This window comes from Trachinotus anak, unplaced genomic scaffold, assembly GCF_046630095.1.
Source record: "Trachinotus anak isolate AG129_WGS33_773 ecotype Australia unplaced genomic scaffold, CSIRO_AGI_Tana_v1 ptg000009l, whole genome shotgun sequence".
NCBI lineage: Eukaryota > Metazoa > Chordata > Actinopteri > Carangiformes > Carangidae > Trachinotus > Trachinotus anak.
The window spans coordinates 18,399,124-18,424,269 of NW_027273860.1; the positions used below are offsets into that span (position 1 = coordinate 18,399,124).

A 25,146-nucleotide genomic window follows, 5' to 3' on the forward strand; every position below is an offset into this window, starting at 1 on the left:
ATAGATAGATAGATAGATAGATAGATAGATAGATAGATAGATAGATAGATAGATAGATAGATGCAATCTGGAAGTAAAGGCTCACTGACCCACAGCATTTGGAAACCGAGGAGTATGGCAAAACATGAAAAATGACTTAATCATCAATAAATAAATACATAAATAAGATAGTGATGGTATATTACAAGTATACTATAAACTATCATGATATAGTACTAAACAGGAGAAAAATAACATGAAGTGGAATGAAACTGCATTGATTATTTCATTTATTTTAATTCAGAATAAGTTCAAACCAGTGTTACATGTTACATGTAACTTTTCCTTTTCTAACTATTTTCCTTCAGTCTATTGCCTGGCATACCTATATATTTTTTTTACTTGTGAGATTATTCATAAATAAACATAACCTCGGTGAAATAATGGTGGCAAAGTTATTTTGAATTCTACATCTCACTTGCTAAAGATATAGCAAGTGAAACTGTAGTGACGCTCTTAATCTGAAATTCCCGTGCCAGTAGTGCTTCCTGTCACGGTGTCTACCTTGACAGCGCATGTCAGCGCTGCAACATCAATAGCAGCCTTCAGCATAATAGCGCTGCCGCTGCCGCTGCCGCTGCTGCGGGATCCTCCGGGGAGCAGGGGGTGTTTCTGTCAGCCCGCCGTCAGATGAGGCTCATTTCTGGGTCTCATTTATTCCGTCTGGCTTTATCTGGAGGTGGGGTCCTGCTGGAGAGGGAGTAACAAGCCGTGGAAGGAGGTGACATGCCCTTCACTGCTTGGCGCAGTCGGTGCGCTGACCGCTGTCAGACGTGGACGAGGTAAACCGGATGGTGCATTTAAATTTCTTTATTTAACGCTGAGGGAGCCGGGCTCGGTTTTCCATCTGTTTCTGGATTATATTCCGGGGGGAATCACAGCAGTTTATGCCCGGTGGCCGAGCCGGAGCGACGGAAGAATGCAGCGCAGCGGGGGTTTGGCTGCAGGTGGATGGCCAACCTGACGGTCCCTGCCGCCGCTTCCCTCCCGCTCAGCCGCCGCCGCTGCAGCAGCAGGTCTGGCTTCACCCGGAGCTCTGAAAACAAACTGAAAACCAACAGACAGACCAAACCTGACAAATAAACCCGAGCCATGCTTCCAGGGGTCGGCGTGTTCGGCACCAGCCTGACCGCCAGGGTGATCATCCCGCTGCTGAAGAATGAGGGCTTCGCCGTTAAAGCGCTGTGGGGCCGGACGCAGGAGGAAGCGGAGGAGCTGGCCAAGGAGATGAACGTACCTTTCTACACCAACCGGATCGACGACGTGCTGCTGCATCAGGATGTGGATCTGGTCTGCATCAACCTGCCGCCGCCTCTGACGCGACAGATCGCAGTCAAAACACTGGGTGAGTCCGCTGCTGCTGCTGCTGGGCGGGGGGAGGGAGGGAGGGGGGGAGGGGGGGAGGGATGCTGCGGCGCTGCTGTAGTGGGGGTGTAGTTGATGCAGAAAGGCCACCGGGCCACTTATAGCCCACTTTCTCATGTCAACTTTATGGGCTTATTGTCCTGGAGTGACTTAGAGTCCTGTGAGGTTGTTGCTGGGTCAATAGGTGTGGCTGTGCATCATATATCTGTCCTGCCATCATCACTTTTACTGATGAAGCTTCCCTCTTGTCTGAGTTATGAGGCTGTTGCTGAACTTAATGTGGAGTCAGGATTAAAACTGAGGTGCTCTTGCGCAAGATTTGTAATTATAGCACTGTGGAGTAGAAAGGAGGTGTATGATTCAGTTTATGGGCGCTGAAGCTGAAGTTTGACCATATGCCCTTCACTGACAGGATGCAGAGGGGCTGTGATGTCGCTGGTATTTGTCTTGCACTTACACATAACACATGCAGATATGAGAGAGCATGTTTCTCTTGACACGTCCTCCCTGTGTGGTGGTGGTGTTCTGGTTAATACAGGCCTGACTCTGACTTACAGCCATCCTGGCTGTGGGTTGAGTCTGACTATGGGGATTTCCCCTAAAACAAAGTCAAACACCAAACTTGAACCTGTGTTAGTGAAACTGACAGACGCAGAGAAGAGGCCTGAATGCAGACGGAGAGAGAGACACACAAAGACAGAGGCTGTTCCAGTTTAAATCTGGAGCAACGCAGCTTATTTTGGAGATCACATTTGGGAGCTGTGGAGCTGCAGTGAAAGAACAGTAGCAAGGACCACTGAGCTCTGTACTCCACACAGGCTTTATTTACCCCACAGTCTGGCAGCAGAGCTCAGCTGGCACTCAGCTCTAATGGGTCAGGGTTGTGACTGCAAAACAAATGGGACCAAAGATGCAAAACATCCAGGGAGGAAATGGGATATATCTGGAAACACGTATTTCATCTTAGGTGCAGAGCATTTGGCAGTTTGTGCACCGTTAACAGATTAGTTTCAGATTGTTGGTCTTGTTTGAGCAACAGATTATATTCTCTTTACAGCAATAAAAAACATCAAATTATCACATGTGAGAAGTTGGAACCAGTGGATGTTCATTCATTCATCAGCTATACCACATATCCCAGGTGACACTGGGTGAGGGCGGGCTACACCTGGACAGTACTGCCAAAATATTTCAGCCCCAGAATACAGAACTGCTCACAGCACGGTCCGATCATGATGCTCTGACCGGTTTAAAAACATGTTTTGTGGCATTTGGTGAATGTGGAGAGATGAGTAATGAAAGGAGACAGAGATGTAGAATCAAATCAAAGCACAGCATCATGGTCAGTCCCTTAACCCCTCGACCCCAGGAGCAATGCAGTTAGTACGCTTTACTGAAATAGCCTCCTGACCTTTCAGTACTTTAATAATCTGGTTATTATTCACGCTGTCAGCTAAGTTCCATCAGGATCTAAAGGGTCAAAGCTCCAGCATCACACCAACATGTTCCTATGTGGTCTGATAAAGGCCACGAGCCAAACCTTGCTGGTGTGCTGCAGCCCGTGGTCTGATGTGGGCTTTATGCTGCAGGTCCCGCTGGAGTCTGGACCCTTTGAGGCTATTTCTCCTCGCGATCCACTGTGCGTTTCAGGGACAGAGGCAGAGGCAGAGCTGTGTGGGCGTGAAAGGCCCCTGTGGACCAGGTCTTGTGACTGAACTCGAATGCTTTAACCAGACTTGTTGACATGGAGCACATGATGTTTTTGATCCATGTAATAAGCAAGTGGAGTTTGAATTAAAAGGGGTCACGTGGTTGAACTGGGCGGTTGAACTTAGTGCCGAGAGATAAGGCCACTGTGGCTCCATCCATTCCCACACTGCTGCCCCCATCTGCTCACTGGCTTCAGTAAATTCTATTGGAGTGGCAGCTTGAGCTAACGTGAGGGACAGAAGACTGTGTTTGTTTATACCAGGACTACACTAATGTCAGTATAAAGCTACTGTACATGCACGGGCTGAATCGCAGGCTGCACGTGCAAACAAACACTGAATCCCTTCACCGCTTCTAAGGAAGTAAATTCCTGTCTTCATCCTGTCCATGCATGTGAGCGTGTTCGTCAGCTCCAACATGCAGCCGTGCATGAAGGTTGCACAAGCCAGCTGATCCCGAGCCAGACTCGCTCATCGTGTCCCAGTGAACTTGACTCAACCTGCACACCGGCCGCCGCAGACTTGTCAATGGCCATTCTTCCTCTCTTTCCTCCGTGCTCATTTCCTCACAGCTTCATTGTGTGAGCGCCGCCTGTTCCTTCCCACCCACCTCTCTTGCTCGGCCGCCGCCACCCAGCCAAGTCTGAGTCCGGTCCTATTTGCATTCTGGATGACAAACATAAAACACTGTTTGCAAATTGTCTTGAACTGGAGCTCGATGATTAGACCGAGTCAATATGTGCTTCTTGAGAGCGTGCACTTGTGTAGTTCTTTGTGCACCCGTCAGGCTAATTTATCGGCAGATGCAGATCTATTATATCATGATGTACAACTGCGCTGAATGATAATTTTTCCTTCTTTTCTTTGTCTGAGCAACAGAGAGGAAACAGGGAAAAGCAGCTTCTCACACTTGAGAAGCTGGAACCAGGGAATCATTGGCTTTTATCTTGATGAATGAATGAAATTATAAATCTACTGAACAGGCGCTAAAATGATTTACATGTTGATACGAGGTTCATGGAAGCCTTTTAAGAATCCAAGACACTGTAGCGCAGCCTCGGGGTGCATGGGTAGACAGCTCAATGGTAAAATATGCAGATCCAGAGAAATGCCTGGATGTATTTAATAAACACAACAAATATGATAACAAATGGCTGATTGTTTCATACTTTTTATGATAAACGGCCTGACAGAGAAGTCTGTTTTAGATTTCTGCATCTGTCCCAAACCTTTTAGTCTCAGTGTAATAAATCCTGAACCCCAGTTTATAGACATGACACACATGATATAATAATACGATCAGCTTACCATTGAAACTATCCCTGTTATACGTCAGAAAAATGTCAGTATATTGCATCACTATAATACACGTCAGCTGTAGGAGTGTGACTCACTCAGTGACCAGTCACTGACCAGAGCAGCAGCTGAATGAGTCTAACTTCCTCTTCTGTCAGGGTGCGAGAGCCGATAGTTGTGCGCCTATGGCCTGTTGCTCACCTCATGAGATGAGCTGATGATAACTGTGTCAGACTCTAGGAATGTGAATTTGGTTTATTGTGTCGCCTTTTTTCTCTTTATCTGTGCTGGAGCCCATGTTCACTGCAGACAGAGCAGCAGGGTGAACCTACTGTCTGCCTAGAAGTTAATGCTGTTTATACTTTAGATACAACTGCCTCACATGATGTGGACTCTCCTTGTATTGTTTCTAACATATGATGCCTTTTACTTTCCAAGCTCTTCCAGACAGGAATGTTAGTGGATGCAGGGGGTGGGCCAGAGGGGGATCTGCTCTCCACTTGAGTCAGGAGCTGCTTGTATGTATCATGGACGGAGTCCTGAACAGGCCTACTGGGAACCTACAGCCTCTGATGTAACTTTTGTTTTTGGAGAGAAAAACAACTATACAACTATAAAAAGACACAGAACAACCACAAAGCCGTGCAACGTGACCAGATAGAGACACAACATGTCTAAAAAGAGATGTAAAATCACTAAAATAAGACATAAAATGACTAAAAACAGATGAAAAGAAGCAAAAAAAGATGCAAAATGACCCAAGTGTCAGGCTGGGGGTTTTGCTCTTATCCATAAGGGGTGGGGGGGTTTGATTCTATCTATGTCTGGCAATTGTCTCATGATCTTTCAATCTGGGCTATTTTGAGTTACAAATCGCAGCCATTTATTGATAATATTTCACAATTTTACTTGTTTTACAAATGTGGCCCTCTTCTTTGCATTGTCTGCTCCAGTCTGGCCCCACCCCACTTTCAGAAGTTTGCAGACCTGCCCCCCGGTTGGATGAGTATACAGTCGACCTGGGGCTATGAGGAAAGTGGAAAAACACTGGTACGAGTCCACAAAACTCTCCCCGTGTTTTTCAGGTTTTACCCGACTGAGCTCGTCCCCTCAGTCCATCACACTCGGTGTCGTCACAGTGAACCAGTCGGTCCTGTCGAGCAGCATCTCTGCCTCCTCCAGGATTTCTTCCACTTTTTCTCTCCTCCTTTCTCTTTCTTACTACTGTGGCTTTCCTGAGGCGTCTGATGTCACTCAGCCTTTCACAGTGTGTTGGGAGGCAGAGGCAACCTCACACACATGCACACACACACACACACACACACACACACACACACACACATACTGTTCTGCTAGCAAAGACAGACGTGTGTGAGAACTGGAAGCATTTCTTGGCCACCAGCCTGTGAAAGTGTGATTTCTTAAACTGGAGCAGATTCAAGCTTCTTTTGTCTCTTTTTTTCAGATCTGTTTGAATACATTTGCATTTCCAGTACACTGCAGCCAGAGGAGTTCAGACAGGCTGCTCTGTGTGTGTGTGTGTGTGTGTGTGTGTCAGAGCCCTGTGTAAGAAACACAACAGTTCAGTGTTGCAGTAGAATTATTTCTGATCTATACTTCGCTGTCTCTTAAAGCAGAAGCTCAGTAATGTTTTCAGAGCTGCAGTTTCTTGTGTGAAAATACACGTGAGAAATCACAAGGCTGCAGCGCTGGTTTATCTTTTGTGCTATAGGTTTACAGTGTTATTCCAGGTTTTTTTGGAGTCATTCAAGCGGCTGTGAAAAGGTGTCTCAGGTGTCACCATATAAAGACAGGAGACTGTGTTCAGGTTGAGTGGTGGATGAGAGTCAATGGACGTGTGCCTGGACGCAGAAAATATATTTAAAGAAGAGGCTGAAATTTAATTTGTGGTATTGGAAACAGTAGCTTGATAAACTGGTTGATTAATTAACAAATCAAAAAGATTGAACTTCAAGATCCATACATTAGCTTTATTCCAGAGCTTTCAAACCACACCTCATGGTCTTCCCCAGTGGATGGAGTTTGCTTTGTTGTCATGGAGGCAGGTCATTTTCATCACGTGATCTACAGTATGGGAGTCTAGTCATTGACTCTGTTGTCATGGAGATAGTTTGTCTGCTGAGGAAGACTGGGAGACTGTCTGAAAGCTCTTGAAAAAATACAGTAAGTTCAAAATACTGAAAAATATATTGTATATGAAGAGAAAGTTATCAATTAAAAATGTGATGTATTAAATGTCAGAAACTCTTGAAATCTATCATTTATAATTCCCTACAGCTCCAGATTTTCTGTTTTGTCTGACTAACACTCCCAAACACAAAGATATTCAAAAACATTTTATCCATGCTCTTATTTTGGTAAGTTGTCATGTTTGTGGGGCAGCAGGTCGGTCAGATGCTGAAAGGAAATCTGAGTGAACTGAACTGAAATGAAATGAAACACGAGCACAGAGAGTCTCAGGTGCACTTTCTGTCCCTTTGTGCAGTTCTGTTTTGCTGGCGGGAGGAGGAAGTGGTGGGAGGGGAGCCCCTCTCCTCAGCTCAGTGTGACCTGGAGACGTCGGTGACGAGCGACAGGCGTGGAGGCAGAATCATTTTCACAACAGTTCATGACACTTTGTGACATGTGTGTAAAATCCCCTTCAGGGTTTTTGTTCCATAATTTATGAGATTGTGAAATGAAACAAGTTCAGTTTTTACATGAAGTAAAAAATGAGAAACCACAAGGGAGAGGAAAAGGTCGAGGGTCACATGACTACTGAGCAGGAAACTGACCGCATTCTAGTGTTTTCTGCAACAACATTACTCATAAAGACCTAATTTGATTAGTAATATGTCAGGGTCAGTTCATCAGTCTAGACCAGACACACACACACACACACACAGCGAAGTGAGAGGAGCTGTTGAGAGGCTTCCTCAGACCTTTTTAAAGTGTATCTGAAAGGAATCTGATCTCTCGTGGTGTCAGTTCAGTGTGAGCCGAGCTGCACAGCCAGACGCTGGCTCATCCCTGCAGACTGGACCAGACTGTGCTGTCTAATAATAGCATCACAACATCACACAATAATATTTTGAAGCAAAGTAGATGGGCAGGTTGGGTAATTACTCATCTTCCATTGCTTGAAAAAAAAGCTAAAACAGAGCTAACTTTACACCATGTAGCCAGAAACATGGCCTCAAGTGAATGCTCTGCATCTGCTGCATGTGTAAATACACAAATGTTTGCTAACACTTTCACCATAACAACTTTCTAAGGTAATAATTTATCATGTGTTGTGTTTTCAGCTTGTTGCACTACCCGCTAATGGCCAAAAAACCCCAAACAATTAATGCAGGTTTAAAGCTACACTACCTGATTTGGTTACCAGCTCTTTAATGTTATTTGAAAGTCATCTTGAATGTTGTTGGCTGCTATAACACAATCAGGGAGCGTAGCTTTCAGTTGCCTAAGGACTAGGCTGGGGCAACATCCAAAATGTAATATTAGCATATGGTCCAGCCCCAAATAACAAAGAGGGGGCTATTTACGAAAAATAATGCACATGGCAGAAAATACTGCAATATTCAATATTACCAAATATCGGCCAAAGCCACCTCATTACTAAGACAAAAGGATATTTCCTACCTCCCTTTGTCATTAACTTTTCACACAAAGGATGACATCAGAAAATGAAATGAAAGCAGTGGCAGTTTTAATTAGATAAGGCAGAGAAAATGGATTTAAACGCTGTGAGGTTGATCTGTGTCTCAGTGAGTTTATCTTGACAGCTCCGCCACCATGCAAACTTTAAATTAGGTTTTGAAAGCCGGTAATTTAGCTCCACCCTAATGAAAACGTCTTGTGATGAACTGTCACACGTCTTCACAGGATGGAGCGTCTCTGCCACGTAGATCTATCGTAGAGTTTTTAAATACCATTCAACTAAGTGAAGGCATGTGTAAACTAGAAAGGAAAGTGACACCATGCAGGCTGTAAAACCAGGCACTGAGCAGGATAAGGTGTTTTGAATGATTTAATAACCCCATAGATAGAGGTGTTTACCAAGTATTGTGATTTATTAAGGTGTCTCATCTTCCACATTGAGCATATCACTGTGAGAGTAAACATATGACGTCTACATGAGGTTTTATTGTTATTATTGTTGACAGGCTCTGAACTGTGGCAGTGGCTCGTCAGCCCTCTGATCAGCTCTCGGACACCTGCTCTGAAGGGCCACACGACGGCAAAGTGCTATTTATAACCTGACTGCAAAGGGCAAGCAGGCGTCATCATAAATACATGTTCCAGCCGCTGACACTGTTATGCAACTACACTTACGACCAGTGACGAGCTCTTTGGCAGCCCACCCAGCCTTTATAAAGGGCCAGTTCACCCAACACGCACGGCCTGTTTGACAGTACTCCTAGAAGCAGCTACAGATTAGAAAGTTGACACCAGATGTTCTTTGGGTAAATGTAAAACTGAATAGTAAAAGTTGAATTCTCCTCATTTTGTCTTTGAGACGACTGAAACAAAAATGAATAAGACATACTTGTGGAAACAGTGTCGAAGCCTCAAGCCTCCGGAGACTTATTTCTGTAGAAACAGCTGGCTACAGATGTTGATGCGAGATGTTTCTTCTTCCCCTTTTTCAACAAACCCATATAATGTTGGTTATGTACCGTTAGCGATTAAAGCATCTGTGCCTTTACAACCTTCACCATCGAAGAAGATTCATGTTAAGTTTGTGTTCCACTCAGAAGGGGGAGGGGAGTCTAGCTGGCGTTAGCTGTCTCTGTTTCATTGGCCCAGCTGTTACGATGGCAGATAATGACATTGCTGTACGTTACTCAGTTGCTTTGTCTCAACTCGTGTTCTTCCATTCTCACCCTTACTATTTTGAGTGTATAAGTGTGTGTTTAAAAGTAGGACAACCTGGATAGTGTACTCAAAATGATCAAAAAAATGAAAGTAAAACAATCGACACTTCTCACCCTCGATGGCTGCGTAGCAGAAGGGGAGGGACCGTCGACGTGTTTTCAAACTTGTGAGAACCGAAGTAGGAGGACACGTCTTTGGCCCCGATGGCGGCCTAATTTCCAAGTTTAGAACACAGGGTGCACACACAGGAAAGTAAAACGTTCATTTTGAAGTCAAGTGAGCAAAGCAGCCGACAGGTGGGCGACAATCATAGTCACCTGTTGCGATTGTCACTTCCAGTGAGTGCACAATGGCAGCATTTGACTCTACCCCGACACGACAGTGAGTATACAAGCTGTGTCCCAGCTCAGGCGCTGCGTCCCTCAGAGGCTGCATTTGAAGACTGATTCTAGGCTGTCCCATTTCGAAGGCTGCTGCAAATGTGTCCTTCTTGAGTCTTGGGATAGGTTGGGCCACGAAGGATCGACCTATCACAAGATTCATTGCATGCTGGTAATGAAAGCAAACACAGACAGAGAGCCTGAGGATTACACTTTTAAAAATAATTATTGGGTTTCAGTGCAGCTCAGCAGCTAATGGTACAACTGGTAAAACCAAGGGCCTTAAAACCTTAAGTTTGTGTTACTGCTGTCAAGGTTGCTAGGCGACAGAAGCTGGTAAGGATGGGGCACAGCTGGTGACACAAGGCAAAAATCCTCCGTAGGCCAGACTGTCTCATTTCAGTTCGGTCTATGTGAGACCGTGGTCTCCGAAGGATGCGGCCCCTGAACTGGGACACAGCTACAGCGTACACATTGTACTACAAGTGAGTGTAGTGACTGAAGGATCCGATTTGAGCAAGTGATTCAAATCCCATCAGGGAGGACCGTGAGTTACAAAGTAATGTAAGGAGAGCTCAAAATCAACAAACTCCATTTGTGAACATGAGAATTTAAATGATAATATGAGGTATTTGTAGATATTGCACCAGGATTCAGGGAGAAACTAATTTTATTTTAGCCATTTTTAACTGTTTCCGCTGACCAATCACAAGCTGTTTCTAAAATCAAGTGTACAACTCAGTCACTTTCCCCAGTTACATTTACTGAAAGCCTGAACTACAGTTGAACTATGGTTCACCCAGTTTAATGTAACCAGACTTCCAGACCCTGAAGAATGAGCCCCATCAGTGCAACCTCTCTTGTATTCATCCCTCTGATGGATTAGGGTTTCTGGGTTCAGCTGTGAGCAGGTTTGGTCCAAACAAATCAACAATCTGGAGCTGGAGTCAGCCTCAGACAGAGAGGTATGCTGTCATTCCCAGGCTTTTCTCTCTCAGCTTCTGCTTGTTTTTTTCACCACAACTTTCCCACTGGTTCACGTTCATGTCCTCCTGGACGTCCATTAATATGCTAATGACGCGGCCTGGGAGCGTGGAAGGGATGGAGAGATGAGGAGCGCAGTGAGGACGAATAGTGGAGAGAAAGCTTGTCTTCCTGTGAAATTGCCTTTGTGTGCGATGAATGGCTGGAAGGCGAAGGCTCTGTCAGGCTGCCGCCATGCTGCGCTGACAAGTGAGCATTCCTGAGCAAAACGGGAGAGTCCTCCTCATCCCTGCCCCCTCAAAGTCCCGTCTTTCCTCTGCATAAGGAACTGTTGTGTCGCGGTGGAGGCTTTGGATGAGGGGTCACATTGTGTTGTTAAATCCAGGGGCAAGAGAGAGGGCGAGCTTTGGATATGGAATTATTTCCCAAAAAATTTAAAGGAAGGTATTTGAGGCAGGTTTTTTGATAAGAACTAATTCTGCATTATTAGACTAGGGACATTTTTAAGACCATTTTTTTAACTTCAATGAGGAAAAACAAGCTTAAAACAGGCTCAGTCTATATGTGCATGTGTATACACACATATTCATGAGTAAAATTGCATTTAAGAAAATCAAAGACACTGTTGATTATTTCAGATGTGATTTTGCCACAAAACTAAACTCATGGTTTGTGTAAAACAAGTGTATAATCACATGAAGTATATAATGAAAAACGAAAACTGATGAATGAGGATGCTCAGTCAACACTCAGCCAAACCAGCAATAATAAAGAACTTGTATAGTACTTTATGGATGATTTCTTGCTTATAATGAGTTCAGACAAACCTTTCTCGTGTTGTAATGTTTTGTTCAGCTCTGGTGCTGTTTTCCATGTGAAGTTATTATTCCATGTCAAGACATGCAGCTGTATTAACTGAAGTAATTAAGGCTTTTCCACACTAAAATACCTCACTGATGAGACTTTTAAAAACACACCCACTTACTGTGTGTCTGTCTGTGTGTGTGTGTGTGTGTGTGTGTGTGTGTGTAGGTGACTGTATGGACTGAGGCATGCCAAAACACAGATACCTGCGCAATCAGCTTGAGGATTGTGAAATATTTTGCACAAACACATTTAGTAGTGTCCACCGACGTGTGCTGTATTTTCCTCCTCTGCCACACTTGTGATCTTTCTCTATAACGCGCTGCTGACTGCTGCACTGTGCCATGAACTTTACCCAGCACTTTATTTCTTGTGTATTCCCAAGGCGAAGCTGTTCCATTATAGCTTTGCTCAGATTCCCTTTATGTGCCAGTGTTCAAGAATAGGCCTGTCTGTGTTTCTTAATTGGTCATCAGGGACTGAGGACAAGAGGCAGCTGCGGATATTAGAGCAGGGAGGTGGTGGTACTGTCAGTTCAGGCCTCTGATCGAGTGGCCTGGGTCCGCAGGGACTGACACTGTTACTGCAGCATGTTTTGGGCATAATTTTGAGGTGTGAATGGTACTTGAATGTAGCATTCACTGCCAAACTCTCAAACTGTTAAACATAGCATTAACACAGCTTTATAGTCAAATAGCTGCAACAGGAAGTGATATTTTGGTACACCGCAGCGAAGAGTCTTGCTTCCTGTTGTGCGTGGGGTGAGTGGAAGCAGTGTGCTTGTGTGACACTGAGGATTCTTCTCGATCGCTTCCTGCTAACAACAGACAGAAACCTAAACGTTCAACATTATCTTTCTCATGAGCTTCACATGCAAGAGAAATGGACTCTAATCTAAAGATGGTTTTGTTTCGAAAGAAAGATAAACCCACTCTTCTCTACTGTATCTGTCCGTTTTTAAAGTATCATCTTGGTTTCAGGTTCATGTTACTGAATGGTTCATGCATCTATTTTCCCTCAGAGTCCAGCTTGTTCTCATGCATGACTCAGTCGTGGCACAGGGCTAAGTATATTCCTGCAGTCTTCCACTGACTCAACCAGCCACAGGGAGATGATCACAAACATCAAAATATGTGCCGTGACTATTTTATTGGCGAACAACTGCCAGGCACAGCGAGGTTGCCAGGTTTGGTATCATCATCCCTGAACAGAGATCTATTAAAACCTGTTCTCACCAACTGTATCTGGCACTGCAGAGTATTACTGAGCGGATGGATAAACTGTTCATCAAGAAATAGTTCCAGCAACTGTCATTTTTATTTTTTATGTCATTATTTCTATTTGAGTACAAATTTAACACAAAATACAACATGCTTCTGAGGTGTTGATAGATGTCGTTTTGAACTCTGGAGTCAGGATAGCTGTTTCCCCCTGTCTCCAGCCTTAATGCTAATCTAGATTGATACCAATCCTCTCCTATCACTTGCAGAAAGTTTGACTAGGCATATTTCCCAAAATGCTGAACTGTTTTTATAAACAGTGGGTCAGCAAGCCAGCCAGCGGGTCTGTAATCCTGGCAGGGATCCACAGTCCTCTGTCGCAGTATGATAATGAGCGGTGAGATCAGATCAACACGGAAGGATGCAAATAGGTGATTTTGCATTTGCAGTTATTCACATCCACACAGGCCACTACAGCCCCAGGGGCTTTCTTGTGTAAGCTTTAATGAATTCAAAACAAAGCAGCTGAGACTCTAACTCCCAATGTTTTCTGAGCATTATCTCTATCAGCTGTGTAAAGTCACAGCTTTCTGACACTGACTGTACCCTGGCCACCCAGGGTGCAGGGGTTTTTCTGTTTGTTGTCTGCATAGTCATTGCAGAAGTGCTTTGCATTTTTCACCTTGTTTATCTCACACCCCAGAAGTGCCACACATAAATGAATCATTGTATTGGTGCCCTGTCTGCTGTAACAGAGCCAAAGTGGGTTACATCCTACAAAGCAGCTCGGAAAGAGTCGGCCAAATCCAGAAACAAATGGCCAAAAAAGGCAGTATTTCAACTTGTCGTCGGCAGGAATGTGTCAGTGGTTGGTGGAGGTCATCGTGGTTTATTTATGTAACGTCATTGTTGATCTCTGTCTCATGTTAGTGATTCAGAGCATCAGGCTGTTGGACCCTCTGACTGTTACGTGTCAAATCTCACCAGTCACATTTTAATTGAACGGCATCTCCAGCAAAGTTTGTCTATAGAAAATGACCAGGAGGCACGTTCACAAGCTCTTTTTAAGTTCAAACTTAGCTTTGTTATCATGTAAGAGTTCACTGAGTGGAGATTTACACAGTACTGAATTAAAATGGGTTTCACTGACAAACTAGTTCTAGTGTAGAGGTTAACAGTTAGTAAATATTTGGTAACTGCCACATTAAGGCTAACTGCTACACAGCTGATCCAACTGACAACGCTAATGTTAGCTTGCTGCTAATATATGACCTGCTCAGATTAAATAGCAAAAGATATAATATAGTTAAATGTATGACCTGACATTTGATCTGGTGTTTATTAATGTTGGAAGTTTTTTTAACTACACTTGAGCAACACACTGCAAATTACTCAACATGCTATGCTAATATGTCAGGCTAAATGTCTAGCTAAGTAGCGTCAGTTACATTAGCACAATTAAATGTTCCCGTGTTCCCCACTTCTAAAGAGTAGTAATAGTACTACTAACTCTGAAACAAATATATCTCCTGTATGAAGATGTAAATAAAACAAAGTAATATTCGATGAGTCATATTGCAGTTGCAATATCTGCCAAAATAATTGCAATATTATTATAATTTTTTCTTTACATAGTGTTCAGCCTTAGTTGCACACAAACTACTTTTTACACAGAGATGAAATGTTACCTACGGTGGCCTTGAAGGACGAAGCACATACAAGAGAGAAAGCACAAATATTGAATTAAACACATTGTCTACGGGAGATTCAGCCCTTCACTCCTGTAGCGTCACAGAGAACTTCTTTTCTCACGTGTTTTCCCTGTTTTAATGTGTTTTTGCATTCCTGGATTTAGAGCTTTAATCCCTTAATGTTCCTGCTTTCTCTTCTGTGGGTGTTTTGTCCTTAGGGGCCACCGTAGTTACCAAATATTTGCCAGGTTCTAACTGTAGTGTAGCCAACTGATCTAACTGACAAAGCTAGCATTAGCTCGCTAATATATGACCCGTTTAGAGTGAAGAGCGCTGTTTAAAAGTGATGTTAAATCTGAATCTGTACCTTCAATTACAAAACATTAAGCCAGTGTTGTTATCTTAAATAAACAAATAGTGTTTGATAAGTTAGTATTATCAGATATCATTACTAAACAGACATTGCTAATGTTTTAACTAGCTAAGACAAATAGCTGGTCTTCAGTATGAGGCTCTCCTCCTCCACACTGATATTTATCTTAACAATCCTGTCACCAAATTCAATCTGTCCTCCATTTCCCTCAATCTTCTCCTGCTCCCTCGGCTCCTCTTTCTTCTCTCTTGACCTTGGTGGCAGACAGAGAGCGAGGGGGTGTCGGGGGTGTCATCACCATGGCAACGATCCAGATTCAGCGAAGCATCATCCAGTTTTCCCTCCTCTTCTCCTTGTCGCTTTTTTACTGAATTAAAGAGGGAAGTTCATCTGTCGCTGCCCCGACAGTGAGGCGGATAATAGCAGCGCCTCGCTGGCACACAGCTGTTCAGGAGGAGCGTCTTCGATTCAGTGAAGATGTCTCCATTTATTAGTTTGTGCCTGAAGTCTGTGCGCCTCAGGACTTTAATGGTTATTAATGAGCGCTTGCTGTCTTTCATTACAGTGTCTGCTCATAGTACATGTGTTTTTTTCTCCTGTATATCATGTCAGCGTTGGTTCTTCTAAAGCTCTTGCTCCTAAAACTTGAATTTAAATAAAACTTAAAAGGTGAAATTTGTCTTTATCCTTCTTCTTGTGCTCTCTGTCAGCACACAGTGTGGAGTTAATAAGCTTAAGAGTCAACTGAACAATGATCACGTGCTGTGAGTCATATGCTCCTTTACAACAGCAGCGTGTAGATGTGTATTAGTGCACATGGAAAACGTGCATTAGTTATGAATGAGCGGTAACTGTTGGCTCTTTGTGGCCCATTAACATTCGGTGCTTCCTTCATTCACTCCTCAGCAGCCTGGTCTGACACAAAGACGCCCTTCATGGCTCTGACACAAGCTGCCAGAGAAGACGGGTCGGGTTCACCTCGTGTTTGTTGAAGTCAGACTTTTCATTAACGTCAGAAAAGTCGTTACCTCTAATTGAGATCGTTTGCTTTATTGCCTCTGCATTCAGATCCTGGAGATAGTGGAATATGAAGGTGCAGGTGGGATAATTTAGTCGTGGGCATGAAGTCTCTGTGGATCTCATGAACATGGAACATGGAGCAAGTTTTATGTACAAATACAATACACCCTGTGAGCCTGGATGATACAGTAGAGCTCTGTAAGTGGATAAAAATGTCATCCAAATGAATTTAGACTTAAAAATTAAGTCAACTCAAAAAGAGTAAGTTTTATCACACACAAAGACACATACAGATCCATATTTCTTTGATTTTTTTTGTTCGTGTGTGTAAGTCCTCCAGAGTGCAGCTGCATACTTTTTAGGCCTTAATCAAATATTATTGAAATCACACTATGGTCAAGTGCAACATCCAAATCGCTGGTGCTGCAATTTTTTTGGTGAAGGTAAAATGTGTCACAACAGACCATGAATGAAGTAATGTGGTGCTGCAGAAATGCACTGGCCTAGAAATCATATTTCTCAGATGTATGGGAACATGTTTGTTTGTTTTTTTTTTTTTTGCAAAAAAAAAAAATCACATGATCATTATTTGTGTAATGCAAAAATGACCATATCACAGTATGAATTTTTTTGCATATGGTTCAGCTCTTATACTTTCCTTTACATATATTGACACCATCACTGATACTCACCATTGGTACAGTATCCCGTCTTCTATTATCCACCAGCCTCCCTCACTGCGGCTTTTAATACAACCTACTGTGGCTAAACTCTGTCACCAGAACATTAGGAGCAGTCACGGCACCATTTCTATGGGTAATGAATCACTTACCTATATATTATTGATGACCGCTGGCAGTGTCCGTCCCCGTTCTTCCCTGCAGACCTGAGCAGTCCTGTGGTGAGTTGCAGGGCTCTGTGAATGTTTCTTCCTCTTTAAAGCAGCTTCTAATGGTCTGACATTCATTCTCAATTAATTAATGAACTGGGACACATGCACAGGGTACATTTTTGCAAAGCAACACTGGCCCACACCAGCCATTCATTAGTATGCAAACAAGCTGAATTGCTCTTTGAATCACCTTCATTTGGTGTTTACAGGAACAAAAATGAGAAGCATGTCTGGACAGTGTTTTCTGCTTGACCTGTACCTGACAAAGGCACATGGAAGCTGCTCTGATAGTAAAATGCAAATGGCACAGAGAAGGTCTGAGGCGAGTCTTTGTGAGGAAGCAGACAGCTCTGTCTTTGGCAGCCATGTTTTATTAGTCTCAGTCGTGTTTGTTACCATAAGGGCTGTGAGGGGAAGTGTGCTGATTAGGATGCTGTGTGTGTGTGTGTGTTTGTGTGTGTGTGAGTGATTAGAAAGGAGGGGTAGCAGCTCAGCCCAGCAGTTAATGAGACCCTGGAGGACCACAGGGGGTGCAGGTGGAGGCCTGATCACACACAGACATACACACTCACGTTTGCCTTTACATGAGCAACGACAGGTCAGTTTTGGCTCCAGCAAGAAAGCTGTTGGGGTAGTCTCCATTTGCAGATGCAGCGTGTTAAATGCTAATAAATGATCATCAGTCTGGCCTGTGATCACTGTCAATCAATCAGTCAGTTCACCCAAATTACAAAAAGAAATCATACTTTATCAACACACTTTACTGGCATTGAGCCATGCAGAGTCTGGGTCCTGCAAACACGGAACATTGCGTATGAAAACAGATGTTATTCAAGTCCTTCAAATATTATTATTATTATTCCTTTTTGTCCCATGTGTCAGTAGAAATCTCATCTTAGATCTGAACATCTGATCACAACACCAAATCTAGCTACAAGGCTAAATGCCACAAGAGATTTTATTATTATTTATTATTTATTATTTATCTTAAATGTTACTTTGTACATAGTTATTTATGTTTTTTTCTTATCGGAACCATGACAACCAGGGTCCTGTATTCCTGCCGCCGAAGGGGCGTCATTTTCAGGAGACACTCTTATGTCAGGAAGCTGCATCATTCACAAAACCTTACAACAGTGTGTTTAGAAAGTGGTTCTGGGAAAGTCAGACAGTTTCTCTGCACTGACTGTAATGTGCAGTGTCTGTGCTGGTGCAGCAGCCTGGTAAGTGCATGTCCACCATTAACATGTGCCTTTAGTGCATGCATTAGGAACCTCATGACCAGGAGCCACTCCTTTGGTTACTACTCATCTCCACAGTAGCCAGCGAGCCACTCTGATGCAGGGGTTAATGGCAGCACTTTAACACATTTAGGAATGCTAAAGTCCTCGCAACTCAAGGGCATTAGCCGAGGAGGAAAGCCGGCTGAGTGAGACTAATGCTCGTCATCATTCATAGTTCTGCTGTGCACTAATGGACCTGAAGCTCCAGTGCAGACAATGCACAGCCCAAATGCAACCTGTTGTTGTTTTATCATGTTAGATGCAGTCAAGCACCAAAACCCCTCCTAAAGGTCTCAGCTTGTAAATGCTACCCTTGAGATTTTCTGTAAAATCCTGTATTTGTGGTTTGCATTATATTACAGCATAATTTTGTCCCAAGAATAATTACAAACCTAATTTATTAATATTTCTTCATGAGCAGAATCGGGTAGAATGTAATGCAGTTGCTGGGTGTAGAGGACCTCACCAGCTTAGCCACTCCTTTGTTCCTGTACTGATAACAGCTATTGTTAATAATGACAAGCTACTGGAAAATCAATGTTTTGCTAACGGGCTGACCTCACCGGTGACCAGCCCTGACGTGAATGATACTGTTGGCAGCTCATCACTGTAGCTGCCTTAGTTAAAGTAAACACCGCTACAGAGAAACTCAAGTTGTCATTGTGAGAGTTTCTGTTCTCACAGAATCAGCCTGAAGTTGACACCCGACCTCAGCTACAGCTGAAAACACCTGATTATACAAGTTCAAATCTAAACCTTGTGGTGAGAAGATTTCACTCCTCCGACAGTTTTGTTTGACTCATGTCACAGTGATTATTGATAACCCAGCTCATGGCCCCTGGACACTACTGTCCAGACTGACTGTCCCCTTCATAACTCCTACATTGACTGTGTGTCCCTGCATAGCATCATTGCGTTCATACATCACTGCTGTCAAGGTGGCTATTTACATGCTAATTTCAGACTGGGAACGCATGCCAGTCCCACAATAAGGGCTAATTAGTCAGCAGGAAGCTTGTTTCCTCTGATTTACATCCAGCTGGAGAGCCATATACACTGATCAGAATGTATAGTTCTCCGTGTCTGTGTCTCTTTTTCACCCCCTCCCTGCTTTGTAATTGCTTTAAGCTAAATTTAATTTGGGGTAATCAGCAGAAAGATGAGCCTGGCCTGTCTCTCCGAGCGTCTACTCTGCACTGCAGCCGGCGCACACACAGCTTTATTTTACTTTATCTAATGTAATATGAACACAACATCATACATTTGCTATGTTGTACAACTTACTTGCAAACAGAATGTATTATAATTATTTTTTTCCCTTGGACACCAGATTGGTCAAGAGAATATTTAAGCTTCACTTTTAACGTGTTATCAAGCAGACCACACAAAGAAGGCCCGATCTTTGAGGATGAGTCAGTCGTCTCTCTTTGAACATTTGCGAAGGCCTCGCTTGGTTATACCCTTACTGCGTGTGTGTGCGTGTTTTGTGTGTGTGTGTGTGTGTGTGTGTGTGTGTGTGTGTGTGTGTGATTTTTCCACCTCCACAGGCTTCACAGACAAAGCTAATTACTTTTCCAGTGCTTCAGTGATGGAGGATGCTTTATGGTCTTTCAGCCCCACTCGCTTCCCTTTGTCTGGCCGCAGCGCTGCATTATACAAAATTGTGTAATTGTGTACACATCTCAGCGTTCACACACACAGCCACATACACACACACACATTCAATAGAGAGAGCTTCCAAAGCAGACAGGCAGACAGCTGAGCAGGCAAACATTGTTTTGCTCTTTGCTTGCATGTAGTGGGATGTGTTTGATACTGTGAACCTGTGTGGATGTTTGTGTGCAGATCTGATATAAATGTGCATCTGTCTGCAGTGGCTAACAGAGCTCAGTGCACCGTGACCTGCTGAAACACATAGCAGAGAAAAACACAGGTGAATCAAAGGGGAAAAGATTTCATTACACATACTGTGCACTGCATCTACAATGTGTTTCTGCTGTCACAACAAATCTGAACGGAAATTCCCACAGTATAAACAGTCAGGAATCATCAAGTAGTGAAGAACTAGGATGAATTATTACACAATAAATGCAAAGGAGTATTAAACTGGTTCCAATGAGGTTGTTAACGCTCATTTACATTATTGATTAATCCATTTGTTGTGTTTTGCAGGAAAGAAACAAGACAGACGCTTTGTTGTTTCTTTCCTAAACAATTTAGACACTGTGACAGGACAGTGTGTTAAACAGCGTGCAACAAAAAACGTCTGACTCACTAATCTCACCTTCATTCAGTGAACGGCACTGGCTCGTGTTTGAGCCTATTACTCAAAACTTAAATTTACAATGATATGAAACATTAAAAACCTTAAAATTGTTTCATTTTCTTTCATTAAAACATGCAGATGCTCTGAGCATAAAAATAGAAAGGTAGGGTTTAGTAAATTCTTTGACACCTTGTTCTGCAGATTGTGAATAATGTGTTGGCAGTTCCTCTCTCAACGTGACAGCAGCATGATACAACTATAGGTCCTGATAATCATTTTCATCAGTATGTAGGAATCTGAACAGCTCCTCCCTGACTTGTCTCCTCCTCGTGCCCCTCGCCCTGCAGGAGCACGTGCACAGCATGGCGTGGCAGATGGCTATCACTCCCGACTGGTTCCCCTGGCTTTTTCTATTTCTGGCATCCTCAAGCAGAGGGCCTATTGTGTAGGATGTCACGCTGAAGCTGTTCAGCATCCTTCTTAATCCACCTGGTTTTTCCTCTGCGGTGGCTTCCAGCTGTTGCCACTGTATTCACATTAAAGATGGATTTCAGAGGGGCGGCCCGATAGCTGCAACTCTTAGCAGGCGAGTCGTCGGTTCGACTCTTTCCTGGATGTCATCCCCCTCTCTCTGCCCCTTTCCTGTCACTCTCTACCGTCCTATCAAATAAAGGCAAGAATGCCCCAAAAAAAAATGGATTTCATGTAATTTTAGCACAGAAACATGTGGGCTTGTATGTAGCTGTGAATATTTAAGTGGGAAAGGTTTGTATGTATTTTCATTCACATGAATTTAAGTTTTGATTCTTATAAGCCACCAGTAAAGGCTACAGACTGCTGTTGCTTCTTCAATCTATGAGTCAAGTCAAGTCAAATGTATCACAGTAGCTGTGGTGTGGCTCCATCAGTAAACAATGAGTAATTACACAATACCTGCCAGTCCCACCCTGACTTACACCCAACCTGACCTTCCTGCACAGTCACCACTTCCAGCCTTTCCTTCCTCCTCCTCGTTCCTCCTGTGCACAATCGGTGGAGGTGTGAACACACAAAATCTCATGCACTGATGGCGTTCCCTCTGTCACACACACACACACACTCACACACATAAAGCCTTATCTTGTTCTTTTTAGCGCCCTGTGTATGTGTGTGTGTGTGTGTTGGTGTTCAGTAGGATACACTGGAGCCGTGCAGAGAGACTCAGATGATGAGCGTGGCAGTGAGCCGAGAGCAGCGCCGGGCTGGAGAGAGCTGGCCTTCACTTGTAATGATGCAGCTGCTTTCTCTCTTGGCCTGTCTTCATCTCTGCGTGTCTCCGTTCTCTGTGACTCTGTGTGTTTGTCCAGAGAGAAGTGTAACCTGTTCTTCCTGCTGCTGTCTGAGCAAGAGAGTGAAAATGTTAAAAATACACACATTTCTGCTCACGTAATCCAAAACCCTGAAGTATTGGGATATAAATAGGTTGATCAGTCATGTTCATTTTGTAATAATTATCAGTGATTATATGCTATGATTTTTTTATATGTTATTTTAATATACCATTGTCACATAACCTGTAACGCATGAGAAACAGCGATGTCTCAGTCATCACCAATATGGTAAAAAATAAATGTGTCTAGAATAAATTGTCATTTTACAGATTTCCAACAGAAAAAAATCTCACAGTCAACCTAAACAAATATGTTATTGTTATGAGTTTATGTCTCTCAGGTTAGGTTAATCTCCACCTCTTCATATCACCGTCAGCTCCCTCTTTATCACCAAACGTTGCCTTCTCTGCAGTACACACGTGTGTACATTATCATACATTCTGTTTTTGTTATACTGTATCTCACCCCTGGATTTCACAAAATACACACAGAGAGATTTCATTTATGTGACCAAATGTTGTGATATCCATCTCTTAATCAATGTCTGTGGACAATCCACACATGTTGCAAGGTTTGGTCTCCCCCCACAGCCCATAGGTTGTGGTTGCTTTTGCTATTAAATTTTTGAGATGTAATTTTTTCAATTTGCAAACATCACAAACAAAATCAAGGTGACCTCAATTTTATTTTATTAACAGACCCTTTAAATAATAATTATAACAATACTTAACACACTCTTTGTCATCTATTTGTCATCCTACCCCAGCAAAGATTTGTTTGTTTAAAAAAAAAAATTGAAAAAAAAAAAGAATCTCTTTTCACTGTATGAACAGCGCAAACCTTCCAGCACGTTTCCTGACAAATCTTACGTTGTTGCACTGCTGTAAAATGCCGCTCATCCTGGTGGCGCTCTCATTTGTTTAACGTTATTGTACAATGGCTGATCCTTAATGCTGTAATGATGTAGAAAAGCTGCACACAGCACCTTTAATGAAGATTCAGTGAGTCAGCTGTTCCATCCAATTAATTATAATGACTCTCTCTGCCTCTCTCTTTAATGAGCTTACGGGATTAATTCATGTTTTTTCAGTAGGTGATCTTGTGTTAGCAAAGGATCCAACACCAGTCAGGTATAATGAAGTGTTTTAGGCCTCAGGTCTGTGAGATGACAGGAAGTGATTTCAGTCTGTGAGGAACAGCTGATTCTCTGCACATTAAAGGCACCTGAAGATGAGCAGGCCGCCGCCGCTCACTGCTGCTGAGGGAAGCTCTTCTTTTCTGTATAAAAGCATAATATTTTCAAAATATTCCTCCTTTAAAGTGACTTTTTCGTGGCTCCTTTAGTACCAGACTATGTTAGGTTTCTAATATCATATGAATCATAGTGTATCACCACGAATTCCCCCTTGTAACCTATAGGTAAATAATGCTTACATAATCTAGGTTTGCTGTGTCCTTTTCACTTCTCCTGCAGGATGTTTCTCTCTCTCTTGCTCTTGTCTTCAGAGTCTCTTGGTTAGATATGTCCTGTACATGAATTAATAATGTTGAGGGACTGAACTGCAGTGCTGGAGTTTTTTTCTGCTCCATTACTGCTCTCCCACAGAGCCTGGAGCTTCACCTGTGAGCTGAGCTCCACTTCACCCCGACTATCACGGAAGCTACTGTAGCTTTTTCACTAACCCCAGCCCCCGGTGTCATAACTATATTTGGTATCACTGGTCTAAATAACTGGATTGTACTATAATGGTAGTTACTGTTTAGGGTTTCATCTTAGGCAGGCAGGACGAGGCTGCAGGAAGGGCTGCTGTTGTCACGTTATAGCAAGCTGCTGAAATATTTTCCACCACTTTATCTGGGTCCAGGTTATGGTGGTAGTAGGTTAATCAGAGTAGACTGCACCTCCTTTTCCCCACCTAGTCTTTGTTCCCACCCTAGCACAGTGGTTTCCAGCCTGTGGACTTCACAGGTATTGCTAGTGGGCTGAGCTTCTCCTTCTTTCAGTTCAATCCTGAATGTTCGATCATTATCATTAGAATAAAAAAATGTCATTAGAGCTCATTATTTGCGTAACATTTTTTAGATTTTCAAGTGGGCCATGAATTGGAAAAGGTTAGGAACCACTGATGTAGCATGTTCTGGGTCTGTCCCTGGGGAAACCTCCCAAGTGGACGTGCAAAGAAAACCCGCTAAAGGGACGAGTCAAGGAGCCGTCCTTATCAGATGCTCAAATTACCTCAACTTGCTCATATCCACATAAAGGTGCAGGGGTTGTATTCCCTCTGGATCTTTGTGTTCCTCACCGTACCTCTACCAAACTAGTTTGTCTGACATGTCAACACCATGTCGGAAGGTAAACATGTATTCACAGAGCTGAACTCGCAGAAAGTGAGTGTGAGGAATAAAGAGACCTTGAGAGAAAAGTACAAACCTTGCTTACTGTCTCATCTCAACACAGTTGCGTAATCGTGTGGCTAAGATCATTGTATTATCAGATTTGGAAGGTAACAAAAACTGTGAGATGCAAGCGCCCCAATTTCCCAGTTTGGAGTTCAGGCACTGTTAAACACAACCTAGCCACCTTGCATAGGAATCTCTCAGAGTCTCAATCTTTCAGGCACTTTCTCAAATCTCATGAACATAGTGGAGGGTTTGGACGTAGACTGACCAATAAACAGAGATATTCTGTTTCACTTTTCTCCATGAGAGTCTGGTACATGGTTCACACTGTAGATGCTGCAGAAATCCACCTGTTGATCCTGTATTCCATCTTACCTTAATAACATAATGACATTAAAGCCAATAGATTTTGTTCTTGTGGTAACTGATGTTGTCATATGAATCCCCAACACACAACTGTCTTTTTTTATTGATGAGATCTTTACCTTTTGAGCATCAGTTGTGCATTTGCATCAAGCAGGGAAAAGCAGCATGGGTGTAGGGATGGGAAGGTTGTGGGAGCATACTTTAACACAAATACACCGTCTCTCAAAGCATTTTCACATGAAATGTTTTGATTGCTCCACTCCTTGTGTCTCTGTTGTCTGCTTCCTCTCTCTGCTGCGCTCTAACAAATGTCCCTTTGGTGCAATGTCATTTTATCTCTCAGCTGTTGGTTTGCTGCAGTAGCTGGTGTGATGTTTATCTGAGGCTCAGGTGCGTCTATAATCTGCTGGAGACATAGACACACAATACATCTTCTGAGTGGCTGAGCAGCTCTGATGACTCAACACACTGACCTGTCTAAGCCAGCCTTGACCTTTCAGAGCTTTGTGCATGAGGAGCAAAAGGTCATTGTTGATCTGAAGAGGAGCTGTTTTTATCTCTGAAAAGGTCGCACACAGCTTGAGATGGCATGTCAGTACAGTCATGGTGGAGATGACACTGCATAAAAAGCCTTAAGTTCAGTCTCGGGCTTCAGTAATTTAGATCCAGGAACTTACTGAAGGGACTTCTGTGTGTTTTGGCTAAATCATGAAGAGAAGAAAATCTGTTGAGCTATTTTAAAGATAC

General features: G+C 43.2%; 1 protein-coding gene across 1 annotated transcript in view; it reads left to right on the forward strand.

The window, feature by feature from the left end:
• Positions 1-551: 551 nt before the first annotated feature.
• gfod1 (glucose-fructose oxidoreductase domain containing 1) overlaps positions 552-25,146 on the forward strand; it is a 34,472-nt gene continuing 9,877 nt past the window's right edge. The window contains exon 1 of the mRNA XM_071485646.1: positions 552-1,384. Coding sequence (XP_071341747.1) covers positions 1,132-1,384 — 253 coding nt within the window. The 5' untranslated portion in view covers positions 552-1,131. The remainder of the gene's footprint in view (positions 1,385-25,146) is intronic.